The sequence below is a fragment of the Malus domestica genome, chromosome 05, assembly GCF_042453785.1.
Source record: "Malus domestica chromosome 05, GDT2T_hap1".
NCBI lineage: Eukaryota > Viridiplantae > Streptophyta > Magnoliopsida > Rosales > Rosaceae > Malus > Malus domestica.
The window spans coordinates 33,211,976-33,228,776 of record NC_091665.1 but is presented as its reverse complement, the minus strand read 5'-3'; the positions used below and the strand labels follow the sequence as shown (position 1 = coordinate 33,228,776).

General features: G+C 36.6%; 2 protein-coding genes across 6 annotated transcripts; both read right to left on the bottom strand.

The window, feature by feature from the left end:
- Positions 1 to 1,582: 1,582 nt before the first annotated feature.
- LOC103427994 (interactor of constitutive active ROPs 4-like) lies at positions 1,583 to 5,599 on the bottom strand. Of its 4 annotated transcripts, none has more exons than XM_017330292.3 (4): positions 5,209 to 5,517; positions 5,036 to 5,082; positions 3,371 to 3,433; positions 1,583 to 3,018 (listed from the first exon to the last, which is right to left on the bottom strand). In XM_017330292.3, the coding sequence occupies exons 3-4, from the start codon at positions 3,382 to 3,384 to the stop codon at positions 1,881 to 1,883; spliced, it is 1,152 nt and encodes a 383-aa protein (XP_017185781.2). In that variant the 5' UTR covers positions 3,385 to 3,433; positions 5,036 to 5,082; positions 5,209 to 5,517; the 3' UTR covers positions 1,583 to 1,880. The 4 variants fall into 4 exon arrangements, with proteins under 4 accessions (XP_017185781.2, XP_028958539.1, XP_008364304.2 ...); XM_029102706.2 differs by having other exon boundaries at positions 3,371 to 3,426; positions 5,209 to 5,456; XM_008366082.4 differs by lacking the exon at positions 5,036 to 5,082 and having other exon boundaries at positions 5,209 to 5,599.
- Positions 5,600 to 10,986: 5,387 nt separating this feature from the next.
- LOC103427996 (E3 ubiquitin-protein ligase DA2L-like) lies at positions 10,987 to 16,520 on the bottom strand. Of its 2 annotated transcripts, none has more exons than XM_008366086.4 (9): positions 16,124 to 16,520; positions 14,870 to 15,323; positions 14,397 to 14,448; positions 14,268 to 14,313; positions 14,060 to 14,141; positions 13,799 to 13,940; positions 13,617 to 13,719; positions 13,004 to 13,070; positions 10,987 to 11,796 (listed from the first exon to the last, which is right to left on the bottom strand). In XM_008366086.4, exons 2-9 carry the CDS (start codon positions 15,059 to 15,061, stop codon positions 11,230 to 11,232), a joined length of 1,251 nt encoding a protein of 416 aa, XP_008364308.2. In that variant the 5' UTR covers positions 15,062 to 15,323; positions 16,124 to 16,520; the 3' UTR covers positions 10,987 to 11,229. The 2 variants fall into 2 exon arrangements, with proteins under 2 accessions (XP_008364308.2, XP_070677238.1); XM_070821137.1 differs by having other exon boundaries at positions 14,870 to 15,090; positions 16,124 to 16,469.
- Positions 16,521 to 16,801: the final 281 nt, after the last annotated feature.

The window sequence follows — 16,801 nt, the reverse complement described above, 5'->3', positions numbered from 1 at the left end:
TAACCCTAACCCGACTATGCTTGGTGAGAAATATGCAAGTACAAACAAGAGCTCGAGATTTCCTTATAAATCTTAAATCTCAAGGGGTTGTGGGGGTTGGCTACATAGAGAAATATCCACCTCAAGCTTTGGTGCCGCTTCAATCTATCAATTACGCAAAACCTAACAGTTGCTGCAATGTATAAATGCTACAGTGTGCAACGTCAAAACATAAACAAAAATAGCAAGTGAAACTACAAATTCTAACATTTGCTTAATATAAGCAATATTTCTTTGACATATACAATTGCAAAAATAACCTAAAAAAACCTATAGAACGCGTGTATATAAGAAAAACCATAATTGTTATAGGACAAGTTTTTTATTATAAAAATTTATATTTCATCACAATCATAAATTGTAGTTCTTGCGTGCCACAAATTACACTTTGATATAATAATGTGAGCAGCTCGTGATGATCGAACAAGGGCTTGTGTTGTGACTCGCAAAAGTTAGTGCAACGTGAGATCACATGCATATTTCGTAAAACAATGGAAGTGATTGTTGATAATCGGATTATTATCTTAGTGTTAAGTAATGTGTTTATTTTTTATTGGTAACACATCACATGATTTATAAATTTGGTCTAAAAAATTAATCTACCTTAACATTATCGTTATTATATAGTTCATAATGAGAACTTTAGCACATAGGTAGATAGTATGTAGTTAATTAGCGATAAATGAAGGATTGTCCTAGTAGATTAACATAGAATATCACTTATATTCAAAATAGTGAGTTTGTTAATTAGCAAAGATTAAGTACTTTTTTTAAAGTTCGATAAAACTTTTTTCTCTCTCCGTCTGAGAGTCTTTCTCACCTTCTGGTGTGAGTCTTCACAAATCACGAAAATTCGGTGGCGCCGATCCTAGCCGTAGCTGGGGTCGGTCGCCGTTTCCTCCCTTATTTTTTCCTTTCCTCTGTTTTTTGTTTCTGCTGCTTTCTTCCCTTGCTTTCAACCCAGATCTATTCTATCCCTCTTACCCAGTTGGTGCCCCTCTTATGTGTTCATCTTTATTCCGGTTTTCAACCATGAATATCGTGGAGATCATGTGTAGAGCTCCAATGGTTTTTCCGGCTCAGGTGTTTCTAACACCACCACCTTCTCCAGCTTATCTGCCTTTTGCGGCAGCGTTGTTCGTGGGTTTCCACGGGCTTCATCCTGATAGTCGGCTTCCGTTGTGTCGTTGCTGGCTATCCGTTCCTTGTGGCTGTGCTCATGTAGCAGATCGGGGTAAGATGCTGCGTTTGAAGAGGAGATACTCGGCTGGGGATGAGGAATTGGACGGATTTTGGTTGCTGCGACGAGGATGGTTGCAGTGGATGTTTCTAGTGTTCGTAAAGTTGTCTTTGTGTTTGGGTTGCAACAGTTGGTTGGCCCGTTGTACTTTGTTTTGTCTTGGCCCATTTTTTGCTTGTCCATGTGTCTGTTTTGGACCTTGTATTGTTTGTTTGTTTGGTTCGTAATAAAAGTTGCACTTTGACCCAAAAAAAAAAAATTTAAGTACTTTTTGTCGTTGTATACGAAATAAAATGATGAAAGTATCACAAGGAAATGTTGGAAATTGCATTAAGGTAAGGTAGCACAAAAATATTATTAGAGAAGGTACACCAAAGCCTTACTCATAAACTGAAATAAAACATGTCAAGATCGTTTAAACAATTATACACGACTGAAATTACTAGGAAAACATGCGTACTACGACGGCGGATCCAAAACGCGCTGCCTGCCGAGTCTGAAACAGTAAGAAACTGTTTTGCTACTATCACACACCAACGGAAAAACAGAGATTTTCAAAGTTCAGCGCGAGTGTGGGCGAGAGATACAAAAAAAGGAACTCTTATCTCTGGCCCTTCTTTTTCCACAAGTCACCAAACATTTTTATGCCGGAACCCTTTCTTTTACCACTACCGAACCCATCGTCCAAGCCATCAGCAGGTGACCCCACAAAGCCGGCATAGCCACCAGCTGATGGCTCAAATACTCCACCAAAGTGCTTATCCATGGAGCCACACCTCTCAGAAATCCTACCATTCATCTCCACACCCCCGGCAAGTACTGCAGCAGCAGCATCTGCAGCCTTTCTCCACTGCTCTGTCTGCACTCTCATCTTCTTTATTTCCGCTTCCAGCGCTTCCTTTGATCCTTCTGTTGCCTGCAGCGTTGCGTTCAACTGACCTGCATTTGCCTTACTTGCTTCCAGCTCTTCCTCTAGCTGACTTAACTTCAAGGACATTTCCTTTTCCTTTTCTTGGGCAGATAAAATATTTAATGCTGCTTCGTTTAGCTGATTCTTTAAACCTTGATTTTCTTCACCAAACACTTCTAGCTGCTTTGCCTTCTCTTCCAACTCAGCTCTTAGCATGTTTATCTCATCATTCTTCAAAGCTAGGTCACGTAAGGCGGTAAGTTTCTCTGCTTCCAAATTTGATGGCGGTTCATCTGATATAACAACTGGTTTGGTTTCTTCTTCCACCTGATCAGTCTCACTGGGTTCAACCTTTGGCTCAACTGTAACTTTTTCTACTGGGACTTCATAAACATCGGTTTCCTTTTGGATGTCATCTGGAACTTCATCAGAGGAACAACTGTCCGTTTTGTTAGAGTCCTGATTTTCCAATGGAGGATGCGTTTCATGGATCATCACTGGCTCAGAAGTCACAACTCGTTTCTTAGTTTTATTTTCCAGTTTCTCTTGTGCTTCTTTCTTTGCAGCCTCGGCTGAAGCCAACTGCTCTTTCAGTATCTTTAGCTCTTCTTGTGCTTGCCCAAGTTGGGATTCCAAATCAGCAAGGCGGGTTCCAATCTTCTTTTGGTTTAGTGGATCAGATTGTGTACCTCTTGGGGAACGGCGATCCCCTCCTAGCTTTGGACTTCGATCAGTTATTGGTCGATGATGGAGTGGATCTGAATCAGAGCTTGATGTCCTGAGCTGATGTGAGCCTCGAGGAGACGGCCTTTGAACCATTTCAGAGCCCCTATTCCCCAAAATCCCGACAAGAATTTTCCATCAGATACTAATTCCATTTTCATATGTAATTGCATATCTCTCAGGGTCAAGCTTAAGACATGTAATATAAACCGCTAGAGTTCAAATAATGGCCTGATTAAGCAAAAGAACCTCTTAAGACACTAAATACCGATCACATTTAAGATCTTGATTGGTTCTGTTGTCAAGTTATGCTGCACAATGTACTCAAAAATGATAACCTTCGGACCAGCAAGGTTAAGAAGAAAAAAAAAATATCTACTGCAAGATTAAGGAATATACATAAACACACATGGACACAAAAGCCAAACCCACATTAGGGATAATGAGCATTCTCTAACCTTGATCGCAGCATTTGTTGCGCTTAGAAGATTCGCTGAAGACGAAGGGCTATGTTCTGTTAACTTGTGAGCATAAGAAAAAATGTAGTTAGAATAAAACACATAACTGAGTAATATAAGAATGATATTCGACATATACTGTCGTACTATCGGCTAAAAACTCCATCCTCTTGCATATCAATGCTAAATATACTAGGGCGATTACAATCAAATATCCCTGCTAAGCACAGATGAACCCATCTGGAAAAATGATGTTCTAAAACACATGACATGTTTCCGTTTTCGGGTGCTCTGCTCATCAGAAGGTAAATGGGAATGCAGATTTACACACCAAATGGTCCTAGTCTCCTAAAGAGAAAAAAAAACTGCAATGCATTTGAGTTGTTACATAATTCAAGGCTTAATTTCACTTTTACAAAACCCCATGCTCCGCATGGCCTGCATATCTCAGCTAGCATGCTTCTGGGACAGTGCAAAAGCTTTCTCAAAAGTCCCTCTTCCCCACATTATCAAGTGCAGGCATGTTTTTCAACCTAATGAGCTGAAACTATTTCTTGGGCTTGAAACATTGCAGTGGCACGCTCGTCATTTGACATTTTTGGCTCTAAAATTGCATCCACTTTTCTTTTGTTCCACTGACAAAGCTCATGTGATGTGCAGGAAGGCTGAAAAGTGGATTCTTCTTTTTTTTTTTTTTTTTTTTTTTTTTTTTGAGAACCGGGGAATATTTCATTGCCAGGGCTGAAGCCAGAAGAAACACGAAAGCCACACCGGGCAAGCAAATGCAAAGCTAATTAACTGGAAGTAAGGGAGGTAGGTAGGCACGGATCAAAACCACGCCAGACCATTACAACCACAAAAAACTAACTAGGTGGGCAAGGTAACCCGTCTTTGTTTAGGACCCTCACAAATGAAGATGGGGGCCGGATGACCCAAACCAAGTTGCACATCTCCGTGCCAAAGTGCGACGCAACAAAGTCCACCGCAATGTTTGCCGATCTTGGGATACAAGACCAGGCACATGCGTGGAAGGCTCCCTTCAGCTGCCGTATCTTGCACACCGTAGGGAACACCCCCCCAGCTACAATCCTTAATACTACCCATTCACCCATGGCTATGATGATCATTCTATAATTTTATAAGAATGTGTCCTATGATGATTATCATTTTATAAGATTGTGTCAAGCAATAATCAACCATGGCTAGCCAATTTCGTATTGCTTAGAGTCATAGTCGTTGAAGAATGTAAAGCCCTACATCGGAAATCTTACCAAAACAAAAAATACAACGGATCTTAATTTCGTATTGCTTAGAGTCATAGTCGTTGAAGAATGTAGGCTTTGCGTCGAAGGTGATTAGTAGTGGCCCGTTGATCCGCCTCTCTAAAACTTTTAACAATAATTGGGTGATCGTATAACCTTCAAATTGGCACCACTAACCTGATGTACTTTATAAGAGGTGACTTAATTATTGATCTTTGGAGTGAAACATTTCCAATCCATCAACATAAGATTGAAGCAAACCAACTATCAAGGATTTTCAGAATCTCAAACTTGCTGACACTGCATGTTTTAACCCAACTACACTCCTTTTTTCAGTTGTAATTTTACATTTTCTGGAGGGTCTCGAATTCTAAATGGAAGTTAAAGTCCCAAGAAAGTGTACCTCACACCTCCAAAGTAAGACAGAAAAGAAATGCCAAAACTCAGATCCTTGAACAATAAACCAAGGGAAAGAAAATTGTGAGTAACAAGATTTCAAATCCCCACCTTATAAACATGCAAAAGCATAGAAATTGAGGAAATAATAGGTAGAAATGGGAAGAAAAAAATTCTCACATTGCAAACTCTAGAAGTGCAGATTCCAGGTAAATAATGTCAGTGATCTGAGTGGCATCTCAACTGATGAACTCCATGAAAGACCTCGCCTTTTGAATATTAGGGACTAAAGAAAATAACCCATTTGCTAGAAAATGGTAAAGGATGGTTTCTTGAGCTCCACAAGTTGGGTTTTGGTGTTAAAAGATGACAGCTTTTTCTTAAACATGAAAAACTAGGCAGTAAAAACTCATCCCAGAAGAGAAGACGGTCTAGAGAGAGAGAGAGAGGTCGGAACTTTGAAGTTTGAAGTTTGAATTAAAGGTGAGTGAGAGAGTGGCAGTGGCATTCAGCTTTTCAAGAAGGTGGGTGGAGGAAGAAGAGTACAAAAGAGTAAATTTCAAAGAAACGACTATCGATAATAATGATTCGATGTGAAAGTAGAGGATCTTGGGAAAATCCAACTCTGCATTTGCATGGATCTTACTCTTTCAATCTTGTCTTTTTGTCGAGTAATGCTTACCGTATTTTTATATCATATTCATATTAATTGAATTAATCAGATTTTTAAATTTTATTCATTATTTAATAAACTAAGAATTAAGAAAAAATAAATAATTAAATAATGATTGTGGTATCTCATTCATTTTCCTGGATTTAAAAAAAAATTTAAATGATGTATCTATCTAAATCAGTGCCATCTAAAATATTATAAAAATATAGTATGAATAACATTACTCCTTTTTGTCTGCTTTGAACTTGTTCAAAGTTCAAAACTTTTTTCAAAATCTCTCAAACGTTTTCTTCTTGTTTCTTTAACGACAATGCGTGCATTTAAAATTTCTCAATATATGTGCATTTTGACAATACGTCGATACGTGCGTTTATAAAGGCTGTGCATGCAAATAAATAGACAAGTTTGGAATCACCTCCCTTGTCATCGACTCATCGTTCATGCCAAACAATACATCCAAAACCAAAAGTGGAGTTTCTTCTGCACATTTTTATTAATTCTGTCATTGATTTTATGTAGCTTTGTTTAATGCAATGATTAAAAACACCAAGAATGTATAAGAAGTGAAAAATAATGCATAATTGCAAGTGGTTCTTTACCACAGTGATGAAAATGTGTTGAGTTTTTATATAACAGTGTGAGTTCAAATTCCGTCAATGATTAATCTAACAAAATCTATCGTTTGAAAAAAAAAATAATACATAAAAATTATTTTCTAAACAAAAATTCTAGAGATATCAAAAGTTATTCAATTGTTACCCCGGCTCTCGTAGTTTTTTTATTTTATATTATTGCAAAATCATTTAAAATTCATTGTATGTGAGAGTGTTGGGAAAAGAATTACTAAATTCAAAACGTGATAGATTAGCTCACCACATTAATTTGCGGTGAGCATTATCATCACATTTATGTATTTGAATTAAATAGCATATTACAGTGTCCTGTATTTCGTTGAATTTTATTTTTTTGAAATTCGTATGGTGACTAGATTGAAATTCAACACAATGCAGCTTAATATTATTCATTTGTTTATAATCTTTACAGCACTGGAGTGTGTAGTAATGTGTAGATACTATTAGTGTAAATGACCCCACTAGATTGCCAAGTTACTCATACTTTCATAATTATAATTTCCTAGTTATATCATGGTGTTCAAGAAAAGATAGTCTCATGTTAATCCTAGTTATATCATGGTGTTTAAGAAAAGATAGTATCATGTTAATATGATTTAGTGTTGCACTAATTGACAATAATGCAATGGGGTCACATTATTATTACTATAAAAAGATACGATCATATGTTATGATGGTTTAGTGTTTGGTACTAATTAACAATAATGCAATGGGGTCACATTATCATTACTCTAATGTGCCTAATCCACCAATGTTTTCCTTTGTTTAATTTACACAAGAATCAAAACCTGTTGGTTTAACTTGGTATTAGAGTAGTTGTCTCACGTGTGAAACCCAATGATCGTGTTCTATGTAACCCACATGTGCTTCATGTCACCCTGTTTGTGTTGTCCACATGTTTGGCGTAAAATTCACCACAAGTGAACGAGTGTGTTGAAAATGAATCTACATTGATGGAATGAGGGACCTTACACGGGCTTATAAACAAGTTGAGTTACTTACCATATTGCCAATTGATTTTATAGTAGAATCTCACATTTTTCATCCTACCCCGAAACCTCCTAGAGTTTCCATTGGTACTCTCATTCGTAAGCGTTTAATTATACTATATTTTTAGACTCAATTTGCTACAAAATTTAGAAGGCATTGGATTAAAAAAATAACCAGACGAAGTACATTTGAAATCGCAACAAAAACGTAACATCCGAGATCATTATATGCAACAAAATATTTGAAATCCATTTGCTTTCTCTCTCTTTTTTTTTTATTCGAATCTTGGCATTGAGCATTACCAATTGGCTCTCAATCACTCGTATGTTTAAAGGCACACTTCAAATTCAAGATGACTTCAATATTAAAGTAGACGGGATTTGGCTGCCTTCCTTGTCGATGCATAAATTTGCAGCCCCTAAAGCTTCGTCTAGAGAAGATAAATTCAGGGTGGATACTTGTATTACTTGCATTTGTACACGAAGTTCGTAATTCAAATTAAAATGTACAAAATAGATATTTGTTAAAGGAAAAAAAATACATTCATTTCCGCCTTAAATTTCTAATAAATATTAATTTTTATGGTAGATTTCATATTTATTTCAAATGTTTGTTTTTTTTCAAACAATCGATATTTTGAAAAGAAAAAAAGTGATAATATTATTGAAATAGAAAAATTATAATGCACAAGCAATTGACAAAACAATCAGTTCTTCCATCCAATATTGTAAGAGACGTGACAATGAACTCTGGATAAACTTCTATAATGACCAACCCCAACATAACCTTTGAGATGAATCCAAATGCAAAACTAACATAATGCAGAGAAAATTAATACTTAAAAAGAAGAATCAAGAATCAAAGACAAAACCTTGGGTACGAAGAAAGAGCAACGAGAGCCTCGCACATTCAAATGTCTTAGTTACTTATGGTGAAACCCTAACTTTGGTCCAAAGTCAGATTTGACAAGGTCAAATTATTAGCAATACCTAGGTACTGATCCCTTTTATCACTCTAAGTGATATAGGGGCATTTGTGGAGTGCAATAATGTAGGTAAACAAAGAGTGAGGAGTGCAGGTCATCGTGCGGTCCTCACTCAAATTGCAAAGCTTGAAAAGTTTGAATCTTATGGAAATGGAACTAAAAGAGTAAGCTGAGTTTTGTGAAATTATAGAAACAGACACTGCATGTGAAAGTTAATGGTTTATGATATATCTTCACCTACTTTGAGGCCCGGTCTCATAAAATCCATCTCCACCTCACATTTCGACGTCTGTTAGCTGTTGGCACTCACCCTCGCTCTCGGAAACCTTTTGGAGTTAATAGGAAGAAATGGAAGCAAATTGTGTCTAAGTTGAAGGTAGAAGATATAGTATTTTTGGACCAAGGTTCTAAAAATCACTAGGCGACGGCGCTAGTTAGGCGGTGGGTAGGGACCTAGTGCCTAAGCAGCTAGGTGGAGGAGGGCCTAGGCGAATTTATGTAAATTTATTATATATCTTGTAATTTACACCTAAAAAAACTATACTTGTATGGATAATAAAATAATGATAAAATGCAAAAATAGAAATAGAAGAATACACAAATTATATACACCCAAAAAGTTCAATATTTAAAAAACAGTAAGCATGTATCATAATGAGGAGGATTTGGATGATAGATTAAATTCTTCTTGTTCATGAATTATGATTCTTGCATTGGATTGGACATAGACTAAATTATTTAACCTTGTTGTATCTAGTTTATTTTTTTTCTTTGTATGTATCCCCTCAAAAGTGCTCTAATTCGTTTCACTATTGGATGAACTTGTAGTAAATCCATCATTTGCAAATTAGGTACATCATTTCCATAAGTATAACACCATGAAACCAAAAAAGAAAAAAGCACACAATTAATAAAAAATATATAAAATATAAAAAAAACTACCTAGGACCACCCAGGTGCCGCCTATGACCGCCTAACCCACCTAAGCGCCGCCTAGGACCGCCTAGCTCCCGACCGACTTTTTGAAACGATTTGTCCAAAATCGGGATGGGCTGATTTTTAGAACATTGTTTTAGACCTACGATAACCCTTGGAGTAAAACTCAAATTTTAGATTCCCAAGTTGCTCCAACTCTTGGAGCAAATATGGGTTTCATTTCTGGGGCAAAAATTAGTCCAGGATTTCCTCGAGTTAGTGGGGGCTGGCCCACCATATATGTGTATTTTTTTAGTTTTATATTTATAAATTAATTGAATTCAACCGTAAACAAGAAGATCTAACGGTCCAAATATAAATTCAACGGCGAAAGTAATTCAAAAAATAATTATTTTATGCGTTTTATATTCTTTCATAGTGTTCCACAAGTTTCATAGTGTCGGTTTAGTGATTTTTCAGTATTTATCGAAATATAAATATTTTTAGGTTAAAATGTTTATAAAATTAAATTAGAATAGTCTACATAATTTTTTTTTAAAAGTTACTTCAAGAAGAAAAAAATATCCTAAATTTATTCTTTAATAATCTCGGGCTAAAAATTTAACTCAAAATGGTTTGAGGAGAAAAATTGTTTCTGGGTTAAAACCAAAATGATTTGGGTTAAAATTTTAGGTTTTAACCCAAGGGTTGGAGATGGTCTATATGATTTTCATTTTGTTCCAATTTTTTCAGTTTTTGTTTGAATTTCTTTTGATAACCGAAAACTCAAAAAATAGCTTTCAACTTTTGATTTGTAGTTTTCAGTTTTTAATAGAATGAAAACTCAAAACTAAAAAGCTAAAGCTAAAAACGAAATAGTTATCAAACAATTGAAATTTTGAGTGATACCAATAATATAGAATTCAAACTCCCATGGTGGACGGGAAAATTTAAGTGCTACGAGAGTGATTCTTATTTTTGAATTCAATGAGTGTGATACTTATACAACAAATAACGAGAAAAAAAGAAGAGGCGACCATCATAAAATAAGAAAAAGAAAAAGTAGACAGCTCCCAAATTTAATATATAAAACTCACCCTTATCAAACTTACATCAATGTTAATAGTGTAATACGGATCAAATTCACAATGGCTGATTCATATATATAGATATCACACATCTAATTCACTATGCTCTTCCTGCTGGCTTCAACTTAGATACAATTTGCTTCCATTTCTTCCTATCAACTCCAACTTTTTAAAAGATAACTTTCCTTTCACCAATAATTCATTGTTTACAAAACTTGGCAGTTGGCTTGTAATCCATCTTTTCCCAATCAGATGTAGGTTTTCTTTTTGTCTCTTTAAATTGATCCCAAGCATCCAATCGAAAACCTAAGTACAACTTTCTTTTGTGAGCAATTTTGGGCCTTACTTCGCTGCCGAACTTGGAATCCTCCGACATGGAGCGGGATGGAAAGACAATGATTAGGATTTAACCCCCTCCGATGTAACCACACCAAACATCGCCATTTGTTTAGAAACAAATTAAATTAAGTTTTATGCACATCAGTCTTGCAATTCGCAGTCATGCACTGGAAGTTCAACCGTTTCTTTTCAAATACACGGGGTTGGGGTGCAAAGAACTCCATTTCACCGCCGCCGTGGTACCAACGAGGCACACAATTTAAAACAAGCCAAAACAATGAAATCGATCCTCAGTACTCGCTAATCGAGCTGTAATGAGAAGAAATCATAAAGAAATAGCAAAACCATAAGCCTTTCATTTCACTAGAATAATCTGTTTTCCTTTCACATCTATATAGAAACATGAGAGGGGCAGAGAAAGTGAGGGAGAATCATCACTACCTTGACCTTTCGACTATTTGCGTGAATTTTTGTTCTTCTATTTTTGTGCAGTTTCCGTGCTCGAGACTCAGCTAGCAAACTGCAGTGGCCACACCATATCTATTTCAGAATTTCCTATCAGTAGTATCTTGACCTAGCCTACTGCCAGGAAACTCCAGGTCCACTGGCCGCGGCTCTAGCCTCAGCCAGTGAAACGGCCATGGCCAGCATCATCTGCTCCTCAAAACTCTCGGGAACAATAGGGCCTGGGGCATTTTGAAGATCGCCCTCAATCTCACTCCCCGTTGGTGGGGCAGATGTACTTCCAACATCTTCTGTTGTGTCGGAACTTGCATAACTCGTCCGTGTAGTGTCAACATTCCATTCTCTGTCATCCTGCGTCGAAGCCATCCTGTGATTGATTGACATTTCAGAAGAGGTCACTGCAGTTTGATAATTCCCGGGTTCTCTGTCCACCCTGTTGGAAAACCTGCTACTGCCAGGAACCATACTAACCCCCGACACATTGCCGCCAGGACTAGTGGAGGATTCTCCACTCGTTTGCTGTCGTTCCGCAAGGGCAGCTATTGCACAGGCAAGACCCCCCGATGGTGAAGATGAACCGGAAACTGAAGCCATGGCTTGTGAGACAAGGTTTTGTCTCGTGACAAATTGTTCAGACGGAGCAGCATCTACGTAAGATGGAGACTTATGTCTCCCATTCTCCTGAAAAACAAAATTGTTGTGCAATACAGAAGAGTTGGAAGGCCGAAAAATTTACATAATGGATTAACAGATATATTTAAAAAAAAAAAAAGGAAAAACGAAATAAAATAGGTGTGATCCTGGTACAAAGGAGGTATACAAGAGAAAATACCCCAAGAAACTAATATCGAACAAAGCCAAAACTTCAATAGTCTCCCAGTCACTCAAATTAGCAATTGTTGACTAAATGACAACTTTTATTACATCCACTTATATTTAACGTAACACAACCAATGCACACACATATATCTAGTATATAAAGTGAGGTATAAACTTCAAATACTACTAAATTGCTTGTAACTATCACAAATCAAAACAGTTATCGGTTGCATCATCAATGACAACAACACCAAAACATTTGAAATACTCGAGGTGGTGTGCGCACATCACATGACGTACTCATGTTCAAAATATACATATTTTTTAGATAATTGCTGTAAACAAGATTCCTATGGCTGGATGGAAAATGTTGTGTTCATTATGTTATATCACTTTAAAAGTTTTACATCTAGGAATATAAATGTTTACAGAATTTTGAAACCAATAGCCAGGATGCAATCAACAAATTTTGGGAACAGCAACAATATTTTCTCCGTTGAACACTTTTTATCTGTATTAGAAATACTGCATATTTCTTATCTTTCCTAGTAACCACTCATCTAAAGTTCTACACTAAAGATTAAAGTAGGATTATTAAATATAAAGCTTAAATAATTCAACCATTATCTACATAGAGATATCTTTGGCTCAAACAGTTTGATATGAGGGAGCTTCAACTCAAAATAGTTTATTTATGTCTGATGCGCATGTCAAAAGTACAAGCTCCAGCGCTATACATATTACAAACTGAGCATTTCAGCCTCAAGGATATGCAATTTACAACTCTCTGTTCACGTAAGCATTCTTGCCTTCATTTCACTATTGGGTGCCAGTCAAGTATATCACTACTTACTAAGCTCCAGTTAAAAGTACTCACTAAAAGTCTCATTACCTTCATAGAAGCACTTAAAGACCACATAATAGATTTCAAAGTAAATAAATAAGTTAAGAGAATCATCAAAAAGCATTTGGTTTCAATTTGAACAGTGTAACACATGGTTTCCATACAGTTCGTAACGAAGCTTATTTCAAACAGGACTCGTGATTTCAACAAATTTACAATTTTTACCTGAATAGAAAGCCAAACTGCTTCCATGACCATTATTTCCTCAAGATCCAGATCGAATTCATCCTCCCTGCAGTTTCGGAATTTAAAATAGAAATTAGGATCATGGCTGGCAATCAAGTTGTGCCATATCATGCTTGAGTCGTATTCAAATTGTCATGTATCTTGTAAAACAAACACTCATAAGAGCCTTTTAATCTAAAAAAATCTGGCATGTATGATGTGAAAAGCCAGATAATTCCATGGTGAAAAATGTTAATTTTTCCACACACAATTGCACATCATAAGTGCAAACATGGAGAAAGGTGCATGCATAAATGGTTGTGATATGGGAAACCTGAGAACCTATTCACTCGTACACAAACTAGGATCCAACTAGTTAAAGTTCCATGAAGATATGGAAACCTATTCTGACTATTATGCTGCAGTAATTTCCTCCTCTTTTGTTTTCTTTTTATTCTAAATGCAAACATATATTTTTCTAATCTACAAACTAGGGCAAGATAACACTAGTAAACAGATGTTTCATTCTCATATTTCGAATCCCAATTTGTTCCATGGTTAAACACACAGACCAGAAATAAAAAGATAAATTAAAGTAAATTAAAATGTACACCTGTACACTCTTGGAGGTGGCGGTTGGGTACACATTGACACAGCACATGAATCTTGAGAAGGAACTATTTCCTCTCCTTCTTCTGGAGAAGTGGAGGATCGAACTACCAGAAAACTTTGTCATTACGTAAACAAATGAATACCTGTACATTAATAGAATCCGCAATCTTATTGTTAGCATACCGGTTACTGAGCTGTATTCATCTTCCACTGGTGCCATGCTTCTTCTTGGAGAGCTTATTTGTCTTTTCTGCATTCTTTCTTCTTCATCCTGAAGTTCTTGCTGCCGCATCCTAATTTTTGCTTCTATGACTCTTTGTTCTTCCTGCAGAGTTTTCAGAAATGTAAATAATTTTCAAGTTCCATCCAGTGGAGAAAATCAGTAGAACAAGAATCCATAGATTCAAAATAAAATCAATTTTTTTATGACAGATCTATGCTTACAATTTGCTCCAGACCCTTCTCTTCCTTTGTTTTCACACCACGGAACTCCACAGCATAATTGGTGGTTTTACAAAAAGGGCACCTAATTATGCTAAGTAAAACGAGCACAAAGAGCTGAAAGTAACAAATGAAAAATGACAGTTTTCATATTACAAATTTCAAATTGCACTTCAAAATTTGAAGGTATAACATCAATAACAAAGGATACTGCGTAGGACGAGTTGAATTAGGAACTTTCATCTGCAGGAAACACTCTGCAAGGAAATGGAGATTAATCAATTCACATGCAAATATTTACAGCCGACATATCAAATGTAAAAAATTGCATGATTGTAACCTGTACAGATGCCTTTCATGCAGCATCTTGATCGGTTAAGACTTGGATAATACTGAAACAAGAAAAGAAAAGGATGGAATAGGATAGTCAGAAGACTTACACAACAACAATAATTACAAAATAAAATTCAATTTAACTTTTTTCAGATATTCAAATTCTGTGAGTTCCTCCCAGAATGGTGTCTAAGAAGAAATTAAAAAATAACTTCCCAGTTACCCTGTACCGGAAATGTAGCAAAAAAAAATTGCTTTAAAATTTCAATTTAGTTGTGTATGGTTCAGGAAACAGAAAAATTGAAGGGAAATTGAATTTTCAAGTAAACTTCAACTTAGTTAAAACCATAGAGTAAATAGAAGGTAATGTAGTTTCCTCCACCTACTATTCTTCAATTAAATAAAGCAAAAGGCAGAGGACAAAGAATACCAAGAAGGAAAGTACAAGAACAATAAAAAGGATTACGGTAGAAGTCAAACCAGAAAGCAAATTGGACATTCTTCATGATCAAAAGTGCATTCTTCATCTCCAGGATAGCAAGGAGCAAGCTTGGACTCAAGTATGAGCTTCTTCAGTTTCTTATGATCCACATCTTTGTGGTGGTAAAGCCCCTGAGGCCTTGTGTATTTCTCATCAATCACCTGTCTCCTTCTTCCGAGCTTATTACCCATCCAATATGATTCTCTTCTTCTCACTTATTCTTCAATTTGTGAAAACAAATCAATGACAGTAACAAGAATAACATACCAGTTTCTCGCGGTCAAATTTCTATGAAGAACAAAAACATTATTGTACAGTCAACATTGCTTTGGAAAACTTCAACGAGAAGCTAGAATGTGGCATTAACTATTGTTTTACAACGTTTTAGCAAACCAGTAAAATGCTTTCAATTGAACAGCCAACATTTGCATTCAAATGAAACCCTCCGGAATCCTGCAGTGGATTAAGACAAAAGCAACAGCCTCATCACAAAGTCTCGTATCACAAACTTTACAGCAAAGAATTCAACTGACCTCACTTCGGTGCCAAAACATATTGTCACAATCGTATTAGTAAGAATGCACAAAAAGTAGAAGCTAAACATAGAAACTGAAGTCATCCAAATGCTTTTCTTTAGGAACAAACGAGCAAAGAATAAAGTAGATAATACGCGCAAAGACTCCGAACAAAATTTCAAACTACAATCAAGCACACACACTGCAGCAAGAACCCTAAGAAACCCAACAGAATAGCCCGAACCATGTCATCTTTACTAAAGACGCTACGTCTGCACTTCAATTGACGGCAATTTTCCTCCTCTGAATAACATTGCCAGAATTGTAAAATCAAAAGTGAAGACAAAAAACTCCGAAAAGAAGCCCCGAACTCCATTACAAAACAATGAAAGCTCAACAAACAAAGAAAATGAAGCACAGGTCCACTGAAAACGCCGCACTCAGCGGAGGAACGTGAAGAACCCTAATTTAAACGGCGGCAGCACTTCCAGTTCCAAGTCCCAATTGGCAACAATCTGCTTCCAAAACACAACTCGGCAGCAGCAAAAACACAAAAATCGAACCCAAACCCCCCAAAATTCACTTCAAAATTCAAAATTTCCACTTCCAAATTCCAAAAAGTTTCAAAGAGCACAATAATTACGAACGAACAATAGCTTAGCCGGACGCAAAGCTTGCAATTAAGCTCAAAATTCAGAAAAGCAGTAACAATAAGCAACCGGAAACCGAAGAACGAACCTTGGAATTCTTGAGAGCAGAGAAGAGCACTTCCGGATTTTAGAGAGAGAGAGAAAGGAGAGAGAGTCGCATGGGGAGAGAGAGGAAGGAGATGAAATCGGAAGAGTTGTTCGTTGACGAGAACAGGAACACGATTACAACTCTCTCTCTCACAGACAGAAATTTCCTCCTTTTCCTTTCCTTTTTTAATTTAATTTTTTTAAATAAATAATAATTTCGATGCCTTTTTTATATTTTTTTAAGTGTTTGTGTTTGTTTTCTTTCGGCCTCCGTGGTTTATCCGACGGAAAGTTTAATACAAAATTAAGAGAGAGAGAGAGAGAGAGAGAGAGAGTCAGCAGCAGGCAAGGCGAGGCAGGCAAGGGACGGTGGAGTAGCCGACGAGTAAAGAATAAGTAAAAGCAAGAGAAGCTGTTTCCCTTCCACGCGCCTCTTTTCCCGCGTCCCCGCACTCCCGCTTCTTTTCTTTTTTTTTTTTTTTTTTCTTTTTTTTGGTCTGATATTTAATGCTTTGATTTTTGGGTGTTGTTTCCGCCTCGCCTTCGCCATCTTGTGCTTGGCTTTTTGAAAAAGTATAAAACGATGATTGTACGTCTTCATTTGTTCTCTCGCACCACTCGCAATTTGTCTGATGAATTATGATCGTTTTGTTTTAAAATATTTGATTATTCTTCAATG

Excerpts from the sequence above, each read along its gene's own strand:
- LOC103427996 (XM_008366086.4), bottom strand. The coding sequence starts at position 15,061 with ATGGGTAATAAGCTCGGAAGAAGGAGACAGGTGATTGATGAGAAATAC. Across the intron at positions 13,941-14,059 it reads AGAAGGGTCTGGAGCAAATT|GAAGAACAAAGAGTCATAGA; the intron begins GTAAGCATAGAT and ends AAAACTCTGCAG. Across the intron at positions 13,071-13,616 it reads CCACCTCCAAGAGTGTACAG|GGAGGATGAATTCGATCTGG; the intron begins GTGTACATTTTA and ends CCGAAACTGCAG.